This window comes from Amblyomma mixtum, chromosome 6 (assembly GCF_055824585.1).
Source record: "Amblyomma mixtum isolate Tamu chromosome 6, ASM5582458v1, whole genome shotgun sequence".
In the NCBI taxonomy this organism is placed as follows: Eukaryota; Metazoa; Arthropoda; class Arachnida; order Ixodida; family Ixodidae; genus Amblyomma; species Amblyomma mixtum.
The window spans coordinates 65,500,450-65,519,156 of NC_143017.1; the positions used below are offsets into that span (position 1 = coordinate 65,500,450).

At 45.7% G+C, this 18,707-nt stretch overlaps 1 protein-coding gene across 1 annotated transcript; it reads left to right on the forward strand.

Moving 5' to 3' along the window:
* Positions 1 to 3,290: 3,290 nt before the first annotated feature.
* On the forward strand, positions 3,291 to 18,664 carry LOC149339257 (uncharacterized). The gene is made up of 3 exons (XM_089550905.1): positions 3,291 to 3,386; positions 15,938 to 17,026; positions 18,659 to 18,664. Exons 1-3 carry the CDS (start codon positions 3,291 to 3,293, stop codon positions 18,662 to 18,664), a joined length of 1,191 nt encoding a protein of 396 aa, XP_089407031.1.
* The last annotated feature ends 43 nt before the right edge of the window (positions 18,665 to 18,707 follow it).

Sequence of the window (18,707 nt, forward strand, 5' to 3'; positions counted from 1 at the left end):
GCCGCTGCCTGTCGCAGGCAGCGTCGAGCGTCAGATAAGGAGGTGTCGGGTAAATGGCGGTGACTTCGCTTCTTCTAAAAATGGTCTATAGACAGTCTATAGACTTCTTATAGACTCTATTGCTTTCCTATCGATATTTATTTTTGTATATTCTTAGAACATAGATTGTCTATAGACAAAAGTCTACTAAAAGTGCATGGCCATAAATCTATAGATTGTCTATAGACTGTCTATTGCATTTGTATTGCCTATAGACTGTTCTCTGGGATTTATGTATAAAGAGTCTCTAGACTTTATAGACAGAAGTCAACAGCCTATATACTCTAAAAAAAATTTCTAAGGGCTGCACCACCAACTTTTGTCATGGCGCATTCAGCCAGAACGGAAACCATGCTTGGTCGTCGACGCGGGGACCCCCTTTTTTTTCTTGCTGTGACCTTTTCACAACGAGTAGGTTCCTAAAAGGTATCTGCACCTGTTGTTTCGTTTTGCTCGCTTTCAACATGATCATAATCTTGCCGTGAAATTAACTAGTTAGCTCTTTTTTTTTCAACAACCGTTGTTCGCCACAAAACGCAGTCTTAGAAGTCAAAAGTTATTTGTCCCTCGCATATGCATAAGAGGGTGCCGAGATGGCAACTGCTTGATTTTCATTTCAGATGCGATAGTGAATGCTACAGCTCATTTTCGTCTGTTGCCTTGAGTGTATATCCAATTCTTGAGCTTATCTACATCGTCTGAAACAATGATTGACTTCTTAAGTGTCGCCATTAAACATTTCAGCCAGGCGAAAAGTGCTTTACGCAGGGGTGCTTACTACTGGCGGCTTGTTTGTACTGGAACAAGACCGTGAAACCAAACTGCCTTTTTACATTAGCTTTTGAGGAGGGAAGGGAGGAGACGTATCCGCTTCAGTGGTAAAGCGCCCGGCTATTTAGCCGGAGGGCCAGGATTCAATCCCGGCCGCGGCTGCCGCGTTTCGATGGAGGCGAAACGTAGCTCGTGGGCGGTTCGATGTTAGTGCACGTTAAGCGATCCTCGGGTGGTCGACATTATTCCGGAACCCTCCACTGTGACATCTTTCTCTTTTCCTTCTTTCACTTCCACCTTCCTCCTTTCTCTCATGGCGGTGTTGAGGTGTCCGCCGAGAAATGAGACAGTCACTGCGCCTTGCTTTTCCTCAAAACCAGTTTAACAAACTTCTACAAACACTGAACAGCGTGAGGGTCCTGCTACCTGCTACAGCCCTCACCGCCTCACCGCCCAGGCGTCGCATCGTGCTACTTGACATCGTAGTGATGAGATTGTGGTCTTTCGGATAATTTCTAAAGCTTCGATTTTCGGGCATGGGGCTCAAATTTCTTACCCTATTGTTTCCTGCTACTCAAAAGGTCCGAACGGACGCCACCATGAACCTTGCTCCCCCTTATGGAGAAACACGAGCGCGCCTATAATACCCTCCGCGACATCACCATCGTAGGAAATGGTGTGAAAAAAAAAACTCTTCCTTCAAACCAAAGTAATCCTCTTTGTCAGTGCTGATGCAAAATGCTTCCTGTGCCTCGGTATTTTCCGAACGAAGAACACACACACACACACACACACACACACACACACACACACACACACAAAAACAGCATGGGAATGTAGCGTAGAGAGTCTCATTGGCGGGAACCACAGGTTCTCATTACCGATCGTTGGTTCACATGGTGTGAGCACTGCAGCTAAGAAATCTGAAAGCCGTACAATGGGCTAATGTGAAATCCCTTAACCGGAATATACGGTTTATTCGAACTGAGGCTTTAGTCCCGCCACTATCAAGTGTTTTAAAAATGCTTTCCTCGATTCGAATTCTAAAAGTTAAACAAATTTTTTATCTCGTGATAATCAGTACTCGTGTGTATAAACTGTACAAGTATATAGCGTGCCTGCAGCCGGCACGACGGTAAACGTTACGAACGGAATAAACACATCCAAAACCTTAATGTGCATGGCCAGCATAGTGTTCATGCACATGCACATGCGTAAATCAACAGTACCGGAGTGGGAAAAAATCCAGCGGATGGCATGGAAAACTATATGCACGGCACGATGCCTTCGTATTGGGATTGCGAAACAAAAATTAAAAAGATGAGAAAACCTTATCCATAGGCTAGGCAGACTAGCAGCTCCTGTCGCAAGGAAGCGGTCCGCCAAGCACGTCGAATTATTTTAATTAGTGCACACGGCAAGCAAAACCCATGGCGAATAACATTAGCAAGCGCTACCATAGCCGTATTATTCTTTTCCAAAGATATGCTAACCCTAAGCATTTGAGAAGAGGCAAGAAGATCACTGTTAATTGGAACGGAAGAAAATGACAACCTAATTAACGTGGTTAGGCCAACTGCGAATTCGGTGCGCTACCACTTCGATTTCACTTCGGCTTCAATGGAGGGGACATAAGCTCCTGCTTGAGGGTATGCCGCGATAGCGATAATGGGTGAATGTACGAGTATACGCGGAGGTAATTATCGACTTCACATTCGTAGACCGCTCCTAGCGCAGTGGTGCAGTGGTTAAGCGATGCGCCACTGCCCTGCGATGGTATATGCGCTGCCACCGGTGGCGATGGTGCAAGTCAGGTTGCTCTTCCCGAGCAACCACTTGCGATCAATCATTAACTCTACTGTAACGGAAGGCAGTTTACCCACAATCCAGTGTGCAGGTTGTGATTACGCCAGACAGACAGCAGCGAAATCGGTGAGTGGAAGTCTTGTGCTGACGCACTAAAAAAGCACCGGAGCACGTACTAATGCATAATCTCTATGATCTCTGAAGGAAAAATATTGAACATTGTTTTCTGAGGGAAGGATATGGCGCAGTAACTGTCTCGTGTATCTCGGGGGACACCCGAACCGCGCCGTAAGGCAAGAGGTAAAGGAGGGAGTGAAAAAAGAGAGAAAGAGATGCCGTAATTTCGACCACCTGGGGATCTTTAACACGCACTGACATCGCACTGCACACGGCGCCTTTTGCGTTCCGACCTCCATCGAAACGAGGCCGCCGCGGTCGGGTTCGAGCCCGGGGACTCCGGCTCGGTAGACGAGCGCCTTAACCACTGAGACACCGCGGCGGGCATCTCTGAAGGAGCAGAATGTGAATTCCTGACAGTATCACTCGCCTTGAACGATGGGGGGTCCGTTGCCGATGTGGGTACGGTGAGACCGCAAGAAACGTCCTTCCTCAGCTGAGGCGGGTCGTCTTCTGGGCCCGAGCGCACCACCGGCCCGCGCGCCGCGCGCCACGCGATGGTGCTGATGATGATTATGAGGCTGAATCTTTTGGATCTGGCCAACGCCCCCTCCCCCTCCCCCAAGTGGGAGGCGGATGATGAAATGATGATGGTAATGCGGTCATTCACCTAATTAAAATAAATAGTAACGAAAGCGATACCAATGCGCCTTGGACCTCATTGCAGTGAAGACAAAGAAGGGAAACAACGAAGCAGTAGCACGGTACCATGTCTCCGCTATGCACCCTGGCTAATCTCCCGCCGTGGGTATGTGCCATTAAGCCTGAGGACATCATCATCATCATCATCACGCACCCAGAAATACTTACTAAGTGTGTTCAATAACTTTCGCTCTCTTTCTGTGCATGGTGTCGCACTTTGTTTCATACAGGCAATTAGAACAAATTTGATAATGCAGTCATACATGTTCGGTAAATAATCAATTACTGATCACATGGAGGTGTGAACTAGATAACCACCGTTCCGATAACATAACTTGAAAAGCGGGGCTCTTTGGCGATATTATATCCATTTAATGAAAGCTGTTTTGAATAAAGTTAAACTCTATATGTGTTCTAACTCTTTGCTTAGGTGCTTTGTTGCGTAAGAGGGCAACCACGACTGAACAGCTACTACTTCATTAATCAAACTATATTCTAAGACGTGCGTTTGGTATTTTTTGCCACCACTGACACATGCTGTATAATTCTGTATAATTATGTATAATTATAAACTGTATAATTATGAACTTTATTAAAGGGGATCGGGTACTTATTTCAGTGCACAGTTCTCTCCGGGGCACGCAACAGTTCGGCCTTTCGACGCTTTGAGGAAATCTGGAGGCTCAACGTCCTTGCCCTGCCAAGGATGGCCTCGGAGCCTACCTGACCTTTTTAAAGCTTTCATCATTAGCCATTTATAAAATTTTTTCCTCTGTCATCACTAGATAACACATACCAATGTTATAGGCTCCCTACACCGGCGATTATTTTAATACTCCTATAAAATTCCGCACAGGACACTATCCCTCATACCCTGAGCTTGGCGCATGATGGCCTCAGTTGCCTATGTGCCATAAAACCCAACAAACAAACAAACAAACAAACAAACAAACAAACAAACAAACAAACAAACAAACAAACAAACAAACAAACAAACAAACAAACAAACAAACAAACAAACAAATAAACAAATATACACTTAATGTAACATCATCTAACTTTGTGTTTGGCGCATGATAGCCACAGTTGTTTATGCGTCATAAAACTCCATATAACTAACTAACTAGCTTTGAGGAAATCTGTATGAACGCCGACTTTCGCTGAGTGAAGAACTGGGAGTGGTCGTTTTCTTTATTCAGTTCAGTTCAGTTCAGTTTATTTCCTTAAAGACCCCTATTCAGGGGTATTACGTAAGGGGTGGGGCGACAGATATAACACGAGGTTTGGTTTAATCTAACATCAGCTGCGTTAACTCTTGGTGGAATCTTGATGGGCAGGTAATGGATGCGACTTGGTGGGAAAGGCCGTTCCAGTCGGATGCTGCTCGGGCAAAAAACGAGGCCGAGAATGCAGTGGTACGGGAGCGTGGACGAACAACTTGAAGCGGATGACCAGTGCGCTGGGATATGTGCATGCGGCGTACGATGTAGGGTGCTTCGTGCAATGAACTGTAGAAGAATTTATGAAAAAGGCAGAGACTAGCAATGTGCCGGCGATGGGAAAGAAGTGACAAGTTAATTTCAGCTTTTAAAGACGATACACTGATGTCGTATGAGTATGCGGAATGAATGAATCTAACAGCGCGATTTTGAACTTGTTCAAGGTTAGCCTTCAGATAATTTTGATGGGGATCTCAGATGGCTGATGCGTATTCAAGTTTAAGTCTTATCAGTGACTTGTATGCTAGTAATTTTAAGTCTTTTGGTGCATGGCGTATGTGGCGTTTGAGGAAACCTAGTTTTTTGCCGATGAAATGATGTTCACAATATGCGCATTCCAGGATAAGTTAGTTGATTGTGTGACGCCTAGGTACTTAAATGTTTACACAGATTCTATTGGTAGATTGTCTATTGTGTAATTGTGTCTTGTCTATTGGCTGTCTATTGTGTAAGCACTATTGTGTACCCAATGTAATTCCTCTAAAGTTTATACAGGTCCTGACCTCTATTGAACAGGCGCTTATTTTTAATTGCGACCACAAGGCCATTCTTGTTGGGGATTTCAATGCCACTGGTACTCAGTGGAAAATGCAAATGTTTTCTCACTATAACCACGACATTGAACTCTAAAGCGGAAGGGGAGTTGCGCCTGTTAAGCAGTATTGTCAGAGCTAAGCATATCTTGATTCCGTATGCAACGTACACAGCAGAAACGAGCGTTAAAGACGTGAGCGCTACATTATTGTGACTCCAGAAGTCGCCACCACTGCACGTCACTTCTGCCCCTAAAACAAGCCGGGCCGCCATGATGAACGGGTTTCGCTGTGCACGGTAGCTAGCTTCCAGATTTCTGCAACCCGTCTTTAAGCATGATAGGAAAACAAAATTATCTTCATTGCGAATCGACACCTCGACCGACTCAAGTTGTTCCTCAAGTCGCAGTCGCCGAATATAGTTTCAGAAAGGAGAGGATTGAAAAACGAGTGAAAGGGGCAAAACATTACGCGGCAAAATCTTGCTCCTTTTTCCAGATTATTATCATTTTTTTTACTAATATAATAACAATGGAAGAAAAACATGTTGCGAGTCGCGGCATCGGAAATGAATACCTGAAGCATCTGAGCTGCGGCTAGCGTCAGTAAAAAGGACGGGGAGAAGACAGTAAAAAAGACGAAGTAAAGGGGGAGTGATAGGAAAAAAACGGCAAGAGCTTTTCTTTTCTTTTTTTTTTTTCAAAGCGCCATCTCTCCGCTCCCTGCCAGTGTATATATTGTCCACATCGGGCACTGTCCCGTCTTCCCAGTTTATTCCCCGAAAACGAGAGGCGCAGCTTTGTTCGTGTGTTCAGTGCATTCACTTTCTCTCTCTACCTCCTCTCCCCCCCTTTTCCACCTTTATTCCTGCTATGACCGTCCTCCCTCGTCTTCTAACCCCCGTCTCCCTCCCGATGTTCAAAGCACAGTTGGGCTAGGGTCTAGCCACCCTAGTTGGGCTTAGCAACCGCCACTTTTTCCCCCTTCCACACGCACCCGAAGTCAAGCTTCTTCCCTGGAAACTGCGCACTTGAGCGAAACCCCCCTTCAGGAATTTGCTGTGTGGGCAGCATGTATGGGCCGACACTGGCTTTGTGGGGGCGCTACGGTGACGGAGCGATCAGCGACCAAAGGAACTGTGCAAAAGACGCCCAACAGTGGAAGCTCCAGTGCCGTATGCCGGCTCGTCAACTGGTCGTGAGCAGTGCCTGAAGGATGACTGCCTGTGCCTGATCGGTGAGCTTTTCTGTTTTATTTCTGCCTGTGCACGAATTGAGGGCGAAATTCGTACGACATGACAACGTTTACTCAGTTTGTGTAGTTAGGGTATAAGTTTTCGAAAGCGCTTACTGGTTGGGAAACAAATCGGGCGTTACATACGAGATTGTTACGAAAAGGTTGAGACCGAAGTCGTTTTGCAAATAAAAAATGGCACGTCGGTCACAGCCACATGAGAGAAATCTTAAATGCGTATGGGAGAACTGCATGCATTCTACGTCAACTTACAAAATACAGAGTCATGGGCAGATAAAAATACAGAAGTAAATCTCTAAACCGGGCATCATTTGCGAAGGGAGTTATTTGCGCGGTTTTAGTTGCGGATATTACGGCACGTGATGTTCTTAGTAGAGTGGGTACTGCGGCACTGACACAAAATAAGCACCTTGTGCTTATAGTCTCGCCATTGTTTAACGATCAGATTGGAGAAAGAGAAAAAACTAAGTTCTCAACCTAAACTCGCTTCGTTTATAAGTACGTGTGCCAACTTTAGATGTGCAGGAATTGAAGAATAGAGAAAAATATAGCAGGACAGGGAAAGGCGCGAGTTCATGCTAATGCCGTAAGAAAATTTCAAGATTCTTTTGGCGTCCCTCATTTGATCACGTCCCCATTCAACTTAGTGAGCTATAAATGCTGTAGAGATCTGGCTCTTCCGTTCGACGCGTGAAGCGACGGAAATGACCCACATTTTTTTTAAAGCGATATATTTTTAAAGGGACGCTGAGAAGAAATTGAAGTTGGCTTGCATCGATAGAATACCAGCTCTGAAACACAAAAACACCACTCTTTCTGGAAACAAAGCTCTTGTAAGGTAGTAAAGAGCAAGAACTAAAATACAGGTATCGCCACCACAGGACAATCTCGCAAATACAAGCGTGATGATGAAACAGGAGAAAAGAAACCACGGATCTCTGAGGCTGACAAATGTACATGTAGGTTACGTGTTGTTTGTTTTGTTTTGGAAGCACTAGTGCACTTTTACGGCCGTCATGTGCACCATAACGAGCACCTCTTTTTCTTTCACTTGTGTATAATTTTATCACACGAGGAAGATGGAAAAAAGACGACCTGAATGTTGGAAGCCCAAGAACGCTTACAATGGGCGGCGTAACAGGTGGCCAGCTGAGTTTCGGTATGTTTTGGGGTGCTTCGTGGCTATGCGTTCTGCGTGCCCGCATGGTTTCGTTATGCGCCTCGATTTACAAGGGCGGAGCAGCAGAGGGCCTCCAAGTGCCTCTTTAAGTACTCCAGGGACGAAGTACCTGCAACGGCACGCAACTGCGGCAAGGAAAAAGAGTCGTGTATAGCCAATGTTCAACGCGCATCCACGTTAGCAAACGCATCGCTTGACGCGTTTACTTCGTCAACGTACCAAGACACTGGGCTGCATAAACAGCCCTACGAGAACTATCATTACGAAATTTAAATGAGCCCGCACGTACCAGTCATTACACATCAGTCGTGACGGTTGCTCGGTGGTGACAGCGACGCTGCCGACTCCTCGACACTAGACTTTCTTGCAAGACCCGTCGCCTCAGCCCTCGAAAGCATCGCATGCTGTGTGAAGTTGAGAGCTCTGAACGCAAGCCGCAGTTCTTTGCGAGAACTTCCTTGTCGGGAACGGGATCCATCGAAACCTTGGTGAAAACGTAAACGAAACGACGACGGCTGATAACGTTCGGCGGGAAATAGTTTTCATTTCGGCTGCTGCTGGGCGGGAGCGCAGAGCTCGGCACCAGCAATCACGGAGTCCTCGTTTTCGTTTCCGCCCCTTTACGTCACTCTTCTCCTATTTCGTCATCAGAGACTCCCCAGTTTGAATCGTAGCGGAGGGAAAAAGGTTTTTCAATTTCGAATCCAAATCTCTTAGCAATGAATGCACCATTCGCGACCGGACAAGAGGCAAAAAAGCCACAAAATGGTGAGCTATCGAATTTTACTAACAAAAACTTTGGTAAAAAAATATGATAGCGTTGTCCTCAGTGTCCGCTTAAGGTTCCCATTCGGCAGAAAATCCAGCATCCCGTGGATGGCGTCCGGAGTTCTGTCACGAAACTCTGGTCTTGTCGAAAAGATTTGACGTCACGCGTGGAACGGCGGATTTAAAAAGTGATTCAGACACCACATAAATTGAAATTACAAAGGTCCAAACAGGACTGGAATGCCATTACGGTACGTAAGTAAATAAAAATTAAATTCGGATAACTACTGCGAAATCGAACCATTTACCCTCGCATTTGCGAGACAGAAAAGCTACAGCTAGACCACGAAGGTACAGTCTTTGTCAAAAGTAACCAGGCTGCATGGTTTGCTTGTCATTTGTATAGTAGAGCCTTTACGGCTTTCCCTAAGGTCGAAAAGTTATTTGAAGGTGAGGGCAAGGGCTCTCCTTACCGTACAGAGATTTAGAGCTTGAGGGCTGGCATAATAGCTTTAATATACGATTGAGAAGCAAAACCATGCAGCCTGGTTACTTTTGACAAAGACTGTACGTTCATGTGGCTTGGTTTTGTTATTCCTAAACATGTTTTTCTCCAACCTTTTTCCTGTGGCATTCCTCTGCGTAAGCACCTTTTCCTACTCAAAACAGCATGTTGGCAATTTCAAACACACCGGTACAATGTCGTTTTCCACTAAAGAGCTTTCCTTCACTCATTCAAAAAAGAGCAGGGATTGTAAATCACGCGTTCGAGCATGCAAAGACATTCATTGGCCATCCTGCGGCTGATATATAGAAGCGACGGTCACGCCTTCTTGTGGCAAAAGCGGCTGGCATGGCAGGCAAAAAACGGTATTTAGGGATCCCGAGTCTCTCACCTACTCACATAAGTGTCAGAACTTGTACGGAGCAGAGAACGGCTCCATAAGTTGTATGCATGCTTAGGCAGATGCCCACGATTGGTTCGCCAACAGCTGTCTCCACTGCTGCCGCTTGCCTTGAATGCCTCGAGAACCGTCGAGGTCGCCTGGGTTTCACGTTCTGCTTTAGAACGTAGCGAGCGCCTTTTATTATGCCAGTTAGATTTTGCACGCAAAGCGTAGTACAGGCAATAATTGGAAAAATGGTCCTCTCTCCCACGTGATTAAGCGCCTCTGTTCGCAAGAGAACTTATGTGAATCCGCAACTTAGTGCCTCATAATAGGTGGTATGAATTTGTGCTGTTTTGTATTTTGTAAAAATGGCGCTTCTTCATCCAATTCACCATCAACCCACTCCTATCCGTAATGTTCCTATCTTGAGGGCAAGTAAGTAAATAAAAAATCTGCAAAATGGTCTGAATTCAGTTGAAGAAGTGGATTACAAGATCTCTCCGGAAGTCTAGCTGTCGGACAGCACTAAATATGCTACCTTTTTGACGTTACTACGCCAGCCGTAAACGAGTGCATTCGAAACATGCGATACATCCGCGGTTGTTGCATTTAACAAGTCCGCTGATTAGCACATCTCCGTCCAGGGAGAAGTAAAGGCCATTTTCAAGATGGAAAAAAGGGGAGGGGTTGAGTGCGCTATCTGCGGTTTACTTCAGCCTGTTTTCTTTCTCATGTTTTTTTACCAGGTGGCTGTACAAAAAAAATAAAAAGAAAATGGCGTACACATGCTAGCGTGAGCGGCGTAGCACGATTTCGACAAAGCTTTTCGATAAAGTCAAATAATTTCACTCCGCCCTTATTGGTCTAACTGTTACAAAAAAAAAACGAAATAGAAACATTCTCTATGCTTTTCTTGGTTTCAGTGATTGTGTGCTTTCTGCAAATGTATGTCATAATGTGCCTTTTCATTTCCCGAACCTTGTCTGCTCAGTAGCTTGACGATATGGCCCCGGTTTTGGCAGTCTTGATGTCATATGTAGCATAAGAGGGTTCTCACAAAGATGCTGCCCTCACCGTTCGATTACGTTCCACGTGACACTGTCGGTAATACAGGACGTACCAACGTTTGAAAACGTTAGGACGTAGTGCGTCCACCGCTAAGAACAAGGGTGGTGCCGGTGAACACACTCACGGTTAGGTTACACACAACATAAACTCGCCCGAAAGAAGACTGTACAGTCGCCGCCCTAGCTCAGTTGGTAGAGCACCGCACGCATAATACGGGGGCCATGGGTTCAGATCCCTCCAGCGGCTTGCGGCCGTTTCTTCTTCAACTTTCTAACAAATTACCTTTCAACCAAAAAGTGATTACATTTTACTATTGATTAACCCCCCAAATAAAAAAAAAATACGGAGCCATTCCCTATACTTTCCTTGGTTACGATTATTGTTGGCTTTCTCCGTATCTAGCGCAAGAAGGTGGCATTTTCATACTAAGTTGTCTTTTCACTTGGCAGGCACTGCAGAGAACGATGCACGGCCATTGGCTCATTCTCCTGGTGTTGGGTGAGTTCTTCAAGAAATGTGTGTTCTTTGAAGGAATAATTTGGTATTGGAGGGTAACATGGGATGCACGTACAAGTGCTGGTCGTCGGTAAATGTTTTAAATTTTTGTACTCAACTTGCGGCAGTAACGAACAGTCTAAATTGGGAAAGGAACGAAAATATCACTTTCGTTTAGACAATATTGTTTCACGTAAATTAGCGAGAATGAATCTTTTAACAATATTTCTTTGCGTAAATTAGAGAAATAAATTAAAATTCCAAAAAATAAGAAATTAAAATAAAGTAGCGAAAATTTTTCAATCCGTGATCAGTATAAAGGGTGTTCCTTTCATCGCGAGTTTAACGAGAAAGCAGCAATGGTTGTTTAAACGAAAACTAAACCGCTCCTGTCAGTTGTCGTGTGATCAAAATAATGCGATTTTTATTCGCGTTAATAAAATGAATTATTAGTCGTTAGTAAACTTTTAAAATAAACAGACATACTTGTGAAGTATTCGGAAAGTTCCACGGCGCAATTTTTTAGCGGTTGTTTTAGAGCGACGGTGTTTTGCTCTCGCTGAGGAAAGCAAGTGAAATCCGATATAGGCAAGGCAGAAGAATACGCTTTTATAATTTGTGACAAGCAGCACTCCTGTGCTGGTGGTTGAAAAGGGAAGTCACTTTTTTGTCAGCGTTTGTTGACCGCCGGAGCCTCGCGCGTTCCCTTCAAAGCGTAGTTAAGCTCCAACTCCAAGGGCCCTTCCTGGGCGTACGCGCTCAGCGTCGGCGCTCTTGGCGTACGCCAGAACCGGTCTGCGTATGCGCACTGCAGGAGACGCCAGCGAACCTCGGCGAGAGGCCGATATCTGTCCGTGCTAGATATCGGCGCCAGCGCACGGGCGCTCGCGTACGCTTCCGAAGCCGGTTCCGGTTTACAGCAATCTGAGGACCACGGGAGCCTCGGTGACTCTTTTCTTCATGGCTTGAACCTCTTCCGGGCTCCCCGAACTTTTCTTCGCGGTTTAATCGGTCCTTTCAGCGCCCCCCCCCCCCCCCCCCCCCCTTTTCTTCCCGGCTTGAAATTCTTTCTCTTGACTCGAGAGGGGGAGCGAGCCAGCATCAGGGACATGGAGAGCATGCCGCTTTTCGACGCCCGTTCAGGCGCACGCCAAGAGCGCCGACCCTGAGCCACAGTACCTGAGCGCGTCCGCCCAGGAATTGTCTTTGGAGTTGGGGCTTTAATAGATAGATAATAGATAATAGGTAGCAGTTATGTTCATATAAATATCTCCAAAATATCGCCAGTTGTAAGGGTCAATGAGCCAGAATAAAGCGCGCGTTGTACGGTGGGGGGCTCTCCGTCGCAGTAATGGCCTGGGTAGGAAGGGCGGCTAGTGAGAGGCAGCTTGTTGGACGACGCCGGCACCCGTTGGGGAGACAGGCACGACCACGTGGCCGGCTGTCAACGGTTCGTTAGACGGCCAGCGCCATGCGCATACAAACCTTCGAGCTAATCTCCCCTCGACCCGACACCGCCCCGTCAGGAGGCCGCCGGTGACAGGCTGACAGCTAAAGCTGCTACGGAGCGCAACGAAGACCTCCCCCCCCCCCTCCTCCTCCCCTCAAGGGCAGATTGCACGTCAGTGACCTTTCCGGCTTACCGCAACGTCCTAACCTTGGGAATCGCAGGGGGATCATAGCTGAAGGGTGAACGTGTAGCTGAACCGAAGGCGCCGTATTGAACCGTGCAGAAAGGGACTCCGGGGTCCATCTAGTTCGTTTTTTTTTTTTACTTTGAGAGTGGGTTTCGTGCGCGCTATCAAAGTTTTAGGGCGGGACGCGTGATTCAGAGGCCAATTGATTTTGTGGAGATCGCTCTGTGCATCCCACTTTGCAGCTAATTAATTTTTTTTTTCGTTTTGTGTTGTAGGGAAGAGTCTAAGACGGTCAAAGCTGAAGGGGCAGCACGCAGCAAGGAACCAATCGTGTTGAGGCTTGCTACTATTGGATGCTCCTTGAATGTGAGATGGACTCCCGAGGGTTTAAAACCGAGCCAGGAAGCCCAATCCGTCATTCTGGGCTAGGTTTAGATGCTTTGCATCCACGGCTATGCCGAGCATGAAGATTTTCCTGTTAGTCAGTTCCGTGTTATCTGTTACTGTTTAATGTGCTGCACATTAAGTAAATCTCATCTATATAAACTTCAGTTCATTTTTCGTGGTACCTCCCGGTGTTGCAAGTCTTCATTACACCGTCACCGATGGGGCACCTCATGTGCAAGAAGCCTTCAAGTCAGCGAACCATCTCAGACGGCGCACCCCAGGTGCACAATGAAGAACCAGTTAACTTTACTCCAGTTTTCCCATTTTTTCGGCACTCTTCAACTATATAGTAGATCTTAAACTTATCATGTAGCTCAAGGATTTAAGAGTTCAATCATTATTTACTCTAATTACCTCCATAAGTAAGACTAAAAACAGCAATGCTCCTTGCTCTCAGTGGCGTACAACAATTCTGTTTCGAATTCGTGCTCTGCACCTGCCCTATACTTTTCATTGAAAAGGCAAGACTAACACTAGCTGCGACTTCCTGCATTATGGAAGTCTGAAAGATGGTTGGTTTTAGTGACTCACAGAGCTTGTAATGTGCGTAGAACTGATTTGAACCACACACCTACAACAGCAACTAAGTAACCCTCTAATTCCAAACACGTAAGACATTTCCAATTCTTGTACTCAAGTAATGTCAAACAAGCCTGGCTATGCTTCAAATGTGCGCGTATTCGTTAGTGTTTATGCATTCGCTGGAAAAGTTTTCGCGGATCCCCCCCCCCCCCCCCTTTATTTTCGTACGGCTTGCTTCGTTCAGAATTATTACAAGCGAAATTGTTTACTAGTAATTAAATGTCGTGGAAAAATAAAACGTCATATGAGTTTTTTTTTCTCGAAATGAACCAAATCCATCTTGATTGCAACCGAGAGAAACGCGGAACAGATTGGAAGCAGCACATTGGAAGCTGTTCGTGATATGCTTTAAGATGCTAGTTGTATGTGCCATTTAATTTTGATACTTTTTCAAAGCAAAGATTTATCGGTCAACTTGGGACTAGAACTGAACTTCACTTAAATTCGGTGTCTCGATTTGGCCCGTTTCGAAAAAAAAAAAAAAAACTCCTCATATATGGCCAGTTGTGCTTCAAGAAGTTTGAGAAAAGTGTAGTTTTACTGATGATTTCGTGTTCATAACTTCGATGTACTGATTTTTGAAGGGTTGAAATTGAAGTCGTTCAGGCTGTGCAACCGAAGGAACCCGTTCATTTGCTCGCTGGTTTTCCAGTACTTTGGTTTCAAAGGTTTCAGTAAAGACAGTTCGTTTTATTTCTTGCAGCTATCGCTGGACTTGTCGACCACGCACTGTGCCAAGAAGCTGCGAAAAATGGCACCGCACTAGTACAGCATCAGGTAGGCAAAACAAACAAGTACAGTGTCCCCTAGGTAATGTGACATCGTGGAAAGAGGCCAGCCAGAAACAAGGATTTTTGTTTTTTTTTTTGTTTCGGGGAAAAACATTAACATAGCCAGAAAAAACCGCAAAAGCGATTTTTACTAAGAACAAAAATTGGGTGAAATAATCTTCAGTCTCCCTTTAAACTTGGTTCAACTAACGTGGGCCACTGCATACAGTAAGAGGTATGCTATTAATTGACTTAAGGAACCCTGAAATGATTTCGATGATCATGTTCTAGTACAACAGATAGGTAGAGGTGGTCTTTGTGGGTACTAGAGTTAAATTTAAACGCTCTGCGTGGACCCTATAATTTACAAAAAATTGCTGCTCTCAGTAGCTGGCAACCGGTCAGGGCGACACCTCACCGCACGCTCTTAGCCTCACCTACCCCGATGGCGTCAGTGGCCAATCTGGGCGAGCTTTCTCATTGGGTGTGCCCAGGGGGCTTGTGCGTGGTGGGGCTAGATGGGGCGCGGCGGTGTACTGTCCCGACCTCTTTTATTCATTTTTTTTTCTTCTGGCGCTTCGGCGTCTCGACACGATGGCGACCTCCAAGTTTGGCCTGGGTCATTTCCAAAATTTGTCCCAGGCCACCCCTGCAATTCAAACTTGGCTGATTTGGATCAAAATCGATGTCTAACCATAACTGAGCGTGCGCGACATGATGGCGGTCTCCACATTTGCCTCGGGCTATTGCCAGAATTTGACCTTGGCAATTTGGGATTGCTTTCACAGTATATTAGGTTTAACCAAGTTAAAACCCTATAGTACACCATGTCTACCAAAGGTACACCATGGTGCCCCATGTCCACCATAGTTACTTGCTCTTTGACCTCCGACCTTGACCTTTGACCATTAAAATTTCAACTTAAAGGAGTTTTGTCGAGGTGTAGCTATGTCAGGTCACGTGACGTGACGGCAACGAATGGCGCGTACAAAAGTGCCACGTATCCACGCTTGCCTCATTAGAAATGGAAGAAGAAGAGTCGGGACCGTCTGTCTAGCCATGCCAGAGCTATCGCTCGAACTTTGGGTATAACCATGGTTAAACTCTGCCTAACTATATTTTTTTGGCGCTTCGGCGTTTATGAGCTGAAGGGGCCTAAGAGGAGCATCATTTTTAGTCGCCGATATCTTCCGTGTTAATGAAGCTAGCTGAAGTTTTGCGGTGCGGTGCCGAGCGACAAAACACCTATGACTCATGCTCTTTTCCCAACCTCAGTAAATGTTATTTTATGGTTCCTTTAAACCAATCAGCTCCTCGTAAGTTCATGCCATTAGTTTTCATATGACGCCTTATGTTTGTTTTTTCCCTGCTCTCGAAAGGTCAAGAAGACGGATGAAGGCTCAACAGGGGAGAACTTCAGCTGCGACCGCATCCGTGGAAGGTTCTACGCCGACATCTCATCTGGCTGCCAGCGCTACCACTACTGCACGAGGGCGAGAGACGGCAGCTGGCGATACCGTCTAATGCCTTGCCCTCCGGGCACAATGTTCGACGCTGTGAGGGGAGCTTGTGGGTGGGGGAGAGTGCCATGCGGTCCCGAAGACCAGGCAACGATGGAACCGGAACTTCCGGAGCACGTCACCACAGTCGCAAGCGTGGAAATAGCTTCCCGGCGTGACCTATCAGAAAATGCGACTCACTTTCACGACACTGTGAAGACGATAAGTACTAAAACAAATGAAAGAGAGCACGAAGTCAAGACGGGGATAAATGAAAACAGAAAACGTAGAAAGCAAGCTCGGAGGCGCAAAATTTGTCCGTCAAACTTAGGATCCTATTTCCCTGACGTTAAATCCGGGTGTCGAAAGTATTACTCGTGCTTCAGGGTCGCGCGGTCCACTTTCTTGAAACACGTGTTTCAGTGTCCACACGAAACGCGTTTTGACCCCGTCAAAATGCTCTGCGTGGAAGCCAGTAAAGCATCGCCGTGTCGATTCCCAATCCGTACTGAACACAAGAACGCTACAGCTGTCCTCCAAGAATTAATTAACATGCCTTCCTCGTCTAATGAAGACTACTATAGGTTCCATGACTTGCTGTCATCGAACAACACAGTCCAGACTCTCGACCGTGCGATGGCAGATCGCATAATGTCGTACGTCAATACCGGTGAAACCCTCAGCGACGCTCAACCTACGTCCGTCAGTAAGTTTTCGCCAGGCACACAGCCTATGCCGCTTACGGTTCTTGCGGCGTACAGGCTGCTCAACGTGGGAGCCGAGTGGCTGAACAACGAACCATACATGCGTGATAGAGTTTCTTCGATGTATGGAGACTACGGAAATCTCTTCGGACCTGGTTTCCTCGACCGTAGCCGCTCGGTGGTCCGCACCCTGACATCTCTGATGGAAAGAAGCGGCGTCTTGGACGAGCTAAGCCGTGCAACTCCATACAAGCGATTCTGGCGCGCATACCATTCCTTTAAAAGGAACTGGTTAAGTTCGAGGACTCGTAAAGGGCGAACTTTAGGCCAGGAAGAGGAAAATGTTCCTTCAACAAAGCATGTTGATTCCATTAGTACCACGCATAGTTCGGCGGACGACTACAGCAGCACGTTAGCATCTCCACCACGTCAAGAAGTCTTCAACCATAAAAACATGACTGATCTTAGTTTCAAACACTATGCCAGAAATTCCAGGGTGGCTGGGTCAGCTTTGAAGTCATTAGGGCGCCCAGATCACTTTCAAAAGCAGTCGCAAAAGCTGAACTTGCGACCGACACTTGTAACCCGTCAATAAACGACCGGACACGTTGGTTCGCCTGGTAAACGATCAGGACAGACTCCTTAAGATTGCCGGAACTTCTTTAGCTCTTGCTGAATAAGACGCCATTCCCAATACTCACTATGAAGGTAACGGCATGTTTCATACTAATACGTTCAGCGGCGCGCACTGAATGGGCAAACCTGTTTTGATCGTTGATCTGGTAGACGTGTTCGACAGGTCAGAAGGAAGCCATTTCATTCCGGATCACAGCAGCTAACTTCTAAGCCATGTATGGAAGCGCAAATGAATGTTTAGCTGCTTTTAATAAAAAAAAGTAATGAAAACTGTGGTATGTTTTTATTCATCCTACAGACTACATAGTGTTTTAAGTGATCCTCGATGATGCGTGAGCCAAAAGGAGGTTCTTCGGTGGCATGTTATTGCCAGTACATAACCTCTTCCAGCGCCGCTCGTTATCGTCGTTCAAAAAAAAATTGCCTCGATAAATAATCTGCATCTGGAGAGCGGTCAAAAAAATTATCTCGTCTTGTACAGGGCAACTTGTACTATTTTCTTTCTACAAGTAAGCACAGGTGCATGCACAAAGCGTCATGGTAATTGAAAGTCTGTGACAAGGACTAGTACATTAAAATACTTTATCTCATTACACCTTGTTTTGCCTCTGAGTATGAACTAGTCAAGCAAGGCAATAAAAAAGGCAGGTCGATCGTGTGAGTCTATGACGGAGAGTTAGCAGAGCGATAGAATTGTTTAGTATCGCGGCCATTTTTCTCGCAAATGAGGGACCCAGAGATACTAACTTGTTTTGTCAGAAAAAGTAATCTCTCAGAATAGTTTGAAATGAGCTTTGAGCACTTAATTTGCGTTCTTTATTAAAGGTAAATTATCTTTGCTCATCTTACCAGATTAATAGTATTCCCACAAGTGACATATCACTATGGCTAATTGGTAGCATAGGGCTAGCGATTATTCATGCAATCGTGCCCAGCAATTCTTGACGAAAGCCCTTTTCAGCGGGAAACCGCTTATAATTTTTTCTTATAATGTAAGATTTCACTATTACATCAACATATCCGAAGATCATCCGACGGCAGTCTTGATCCTGCTATGGTCAAATGCGTTCCCCATTGGTTTTCTATAGTGGTTATAAACTGCTCGATGCGATCGATAGAGACACTCTAAAATAAATATTTTGCAACTTATCAGAAGAAAGGACCATTACTCTCAATATTTCCATAAAATTATATTATAATTTTTCAATTTTCAATTTTTTTTGTCGAAGAATGTTGAACAGAATTTCTTTTCTGTCATTAGGTTTAAGTGTGCCCAGTTTTTTTATTAACAAAATCAACGTCAGCCCGCC

Coding starts and splice junctions, on each gene's coding strand:
- LOC149339257 (XM_089550905.1), top strand. CDS start 3,291: ATGGTGCTGATGATGATTATGAGGCTGAATCTTTTGGATCTGGCCAAC. Junction 3,387..15,937: donor CGGATGATGAAATGATGATG/GTAATGCGGTCA, acceptor TGCTCTCGAAAG/GTCAAGAAGACGGATGAAGG.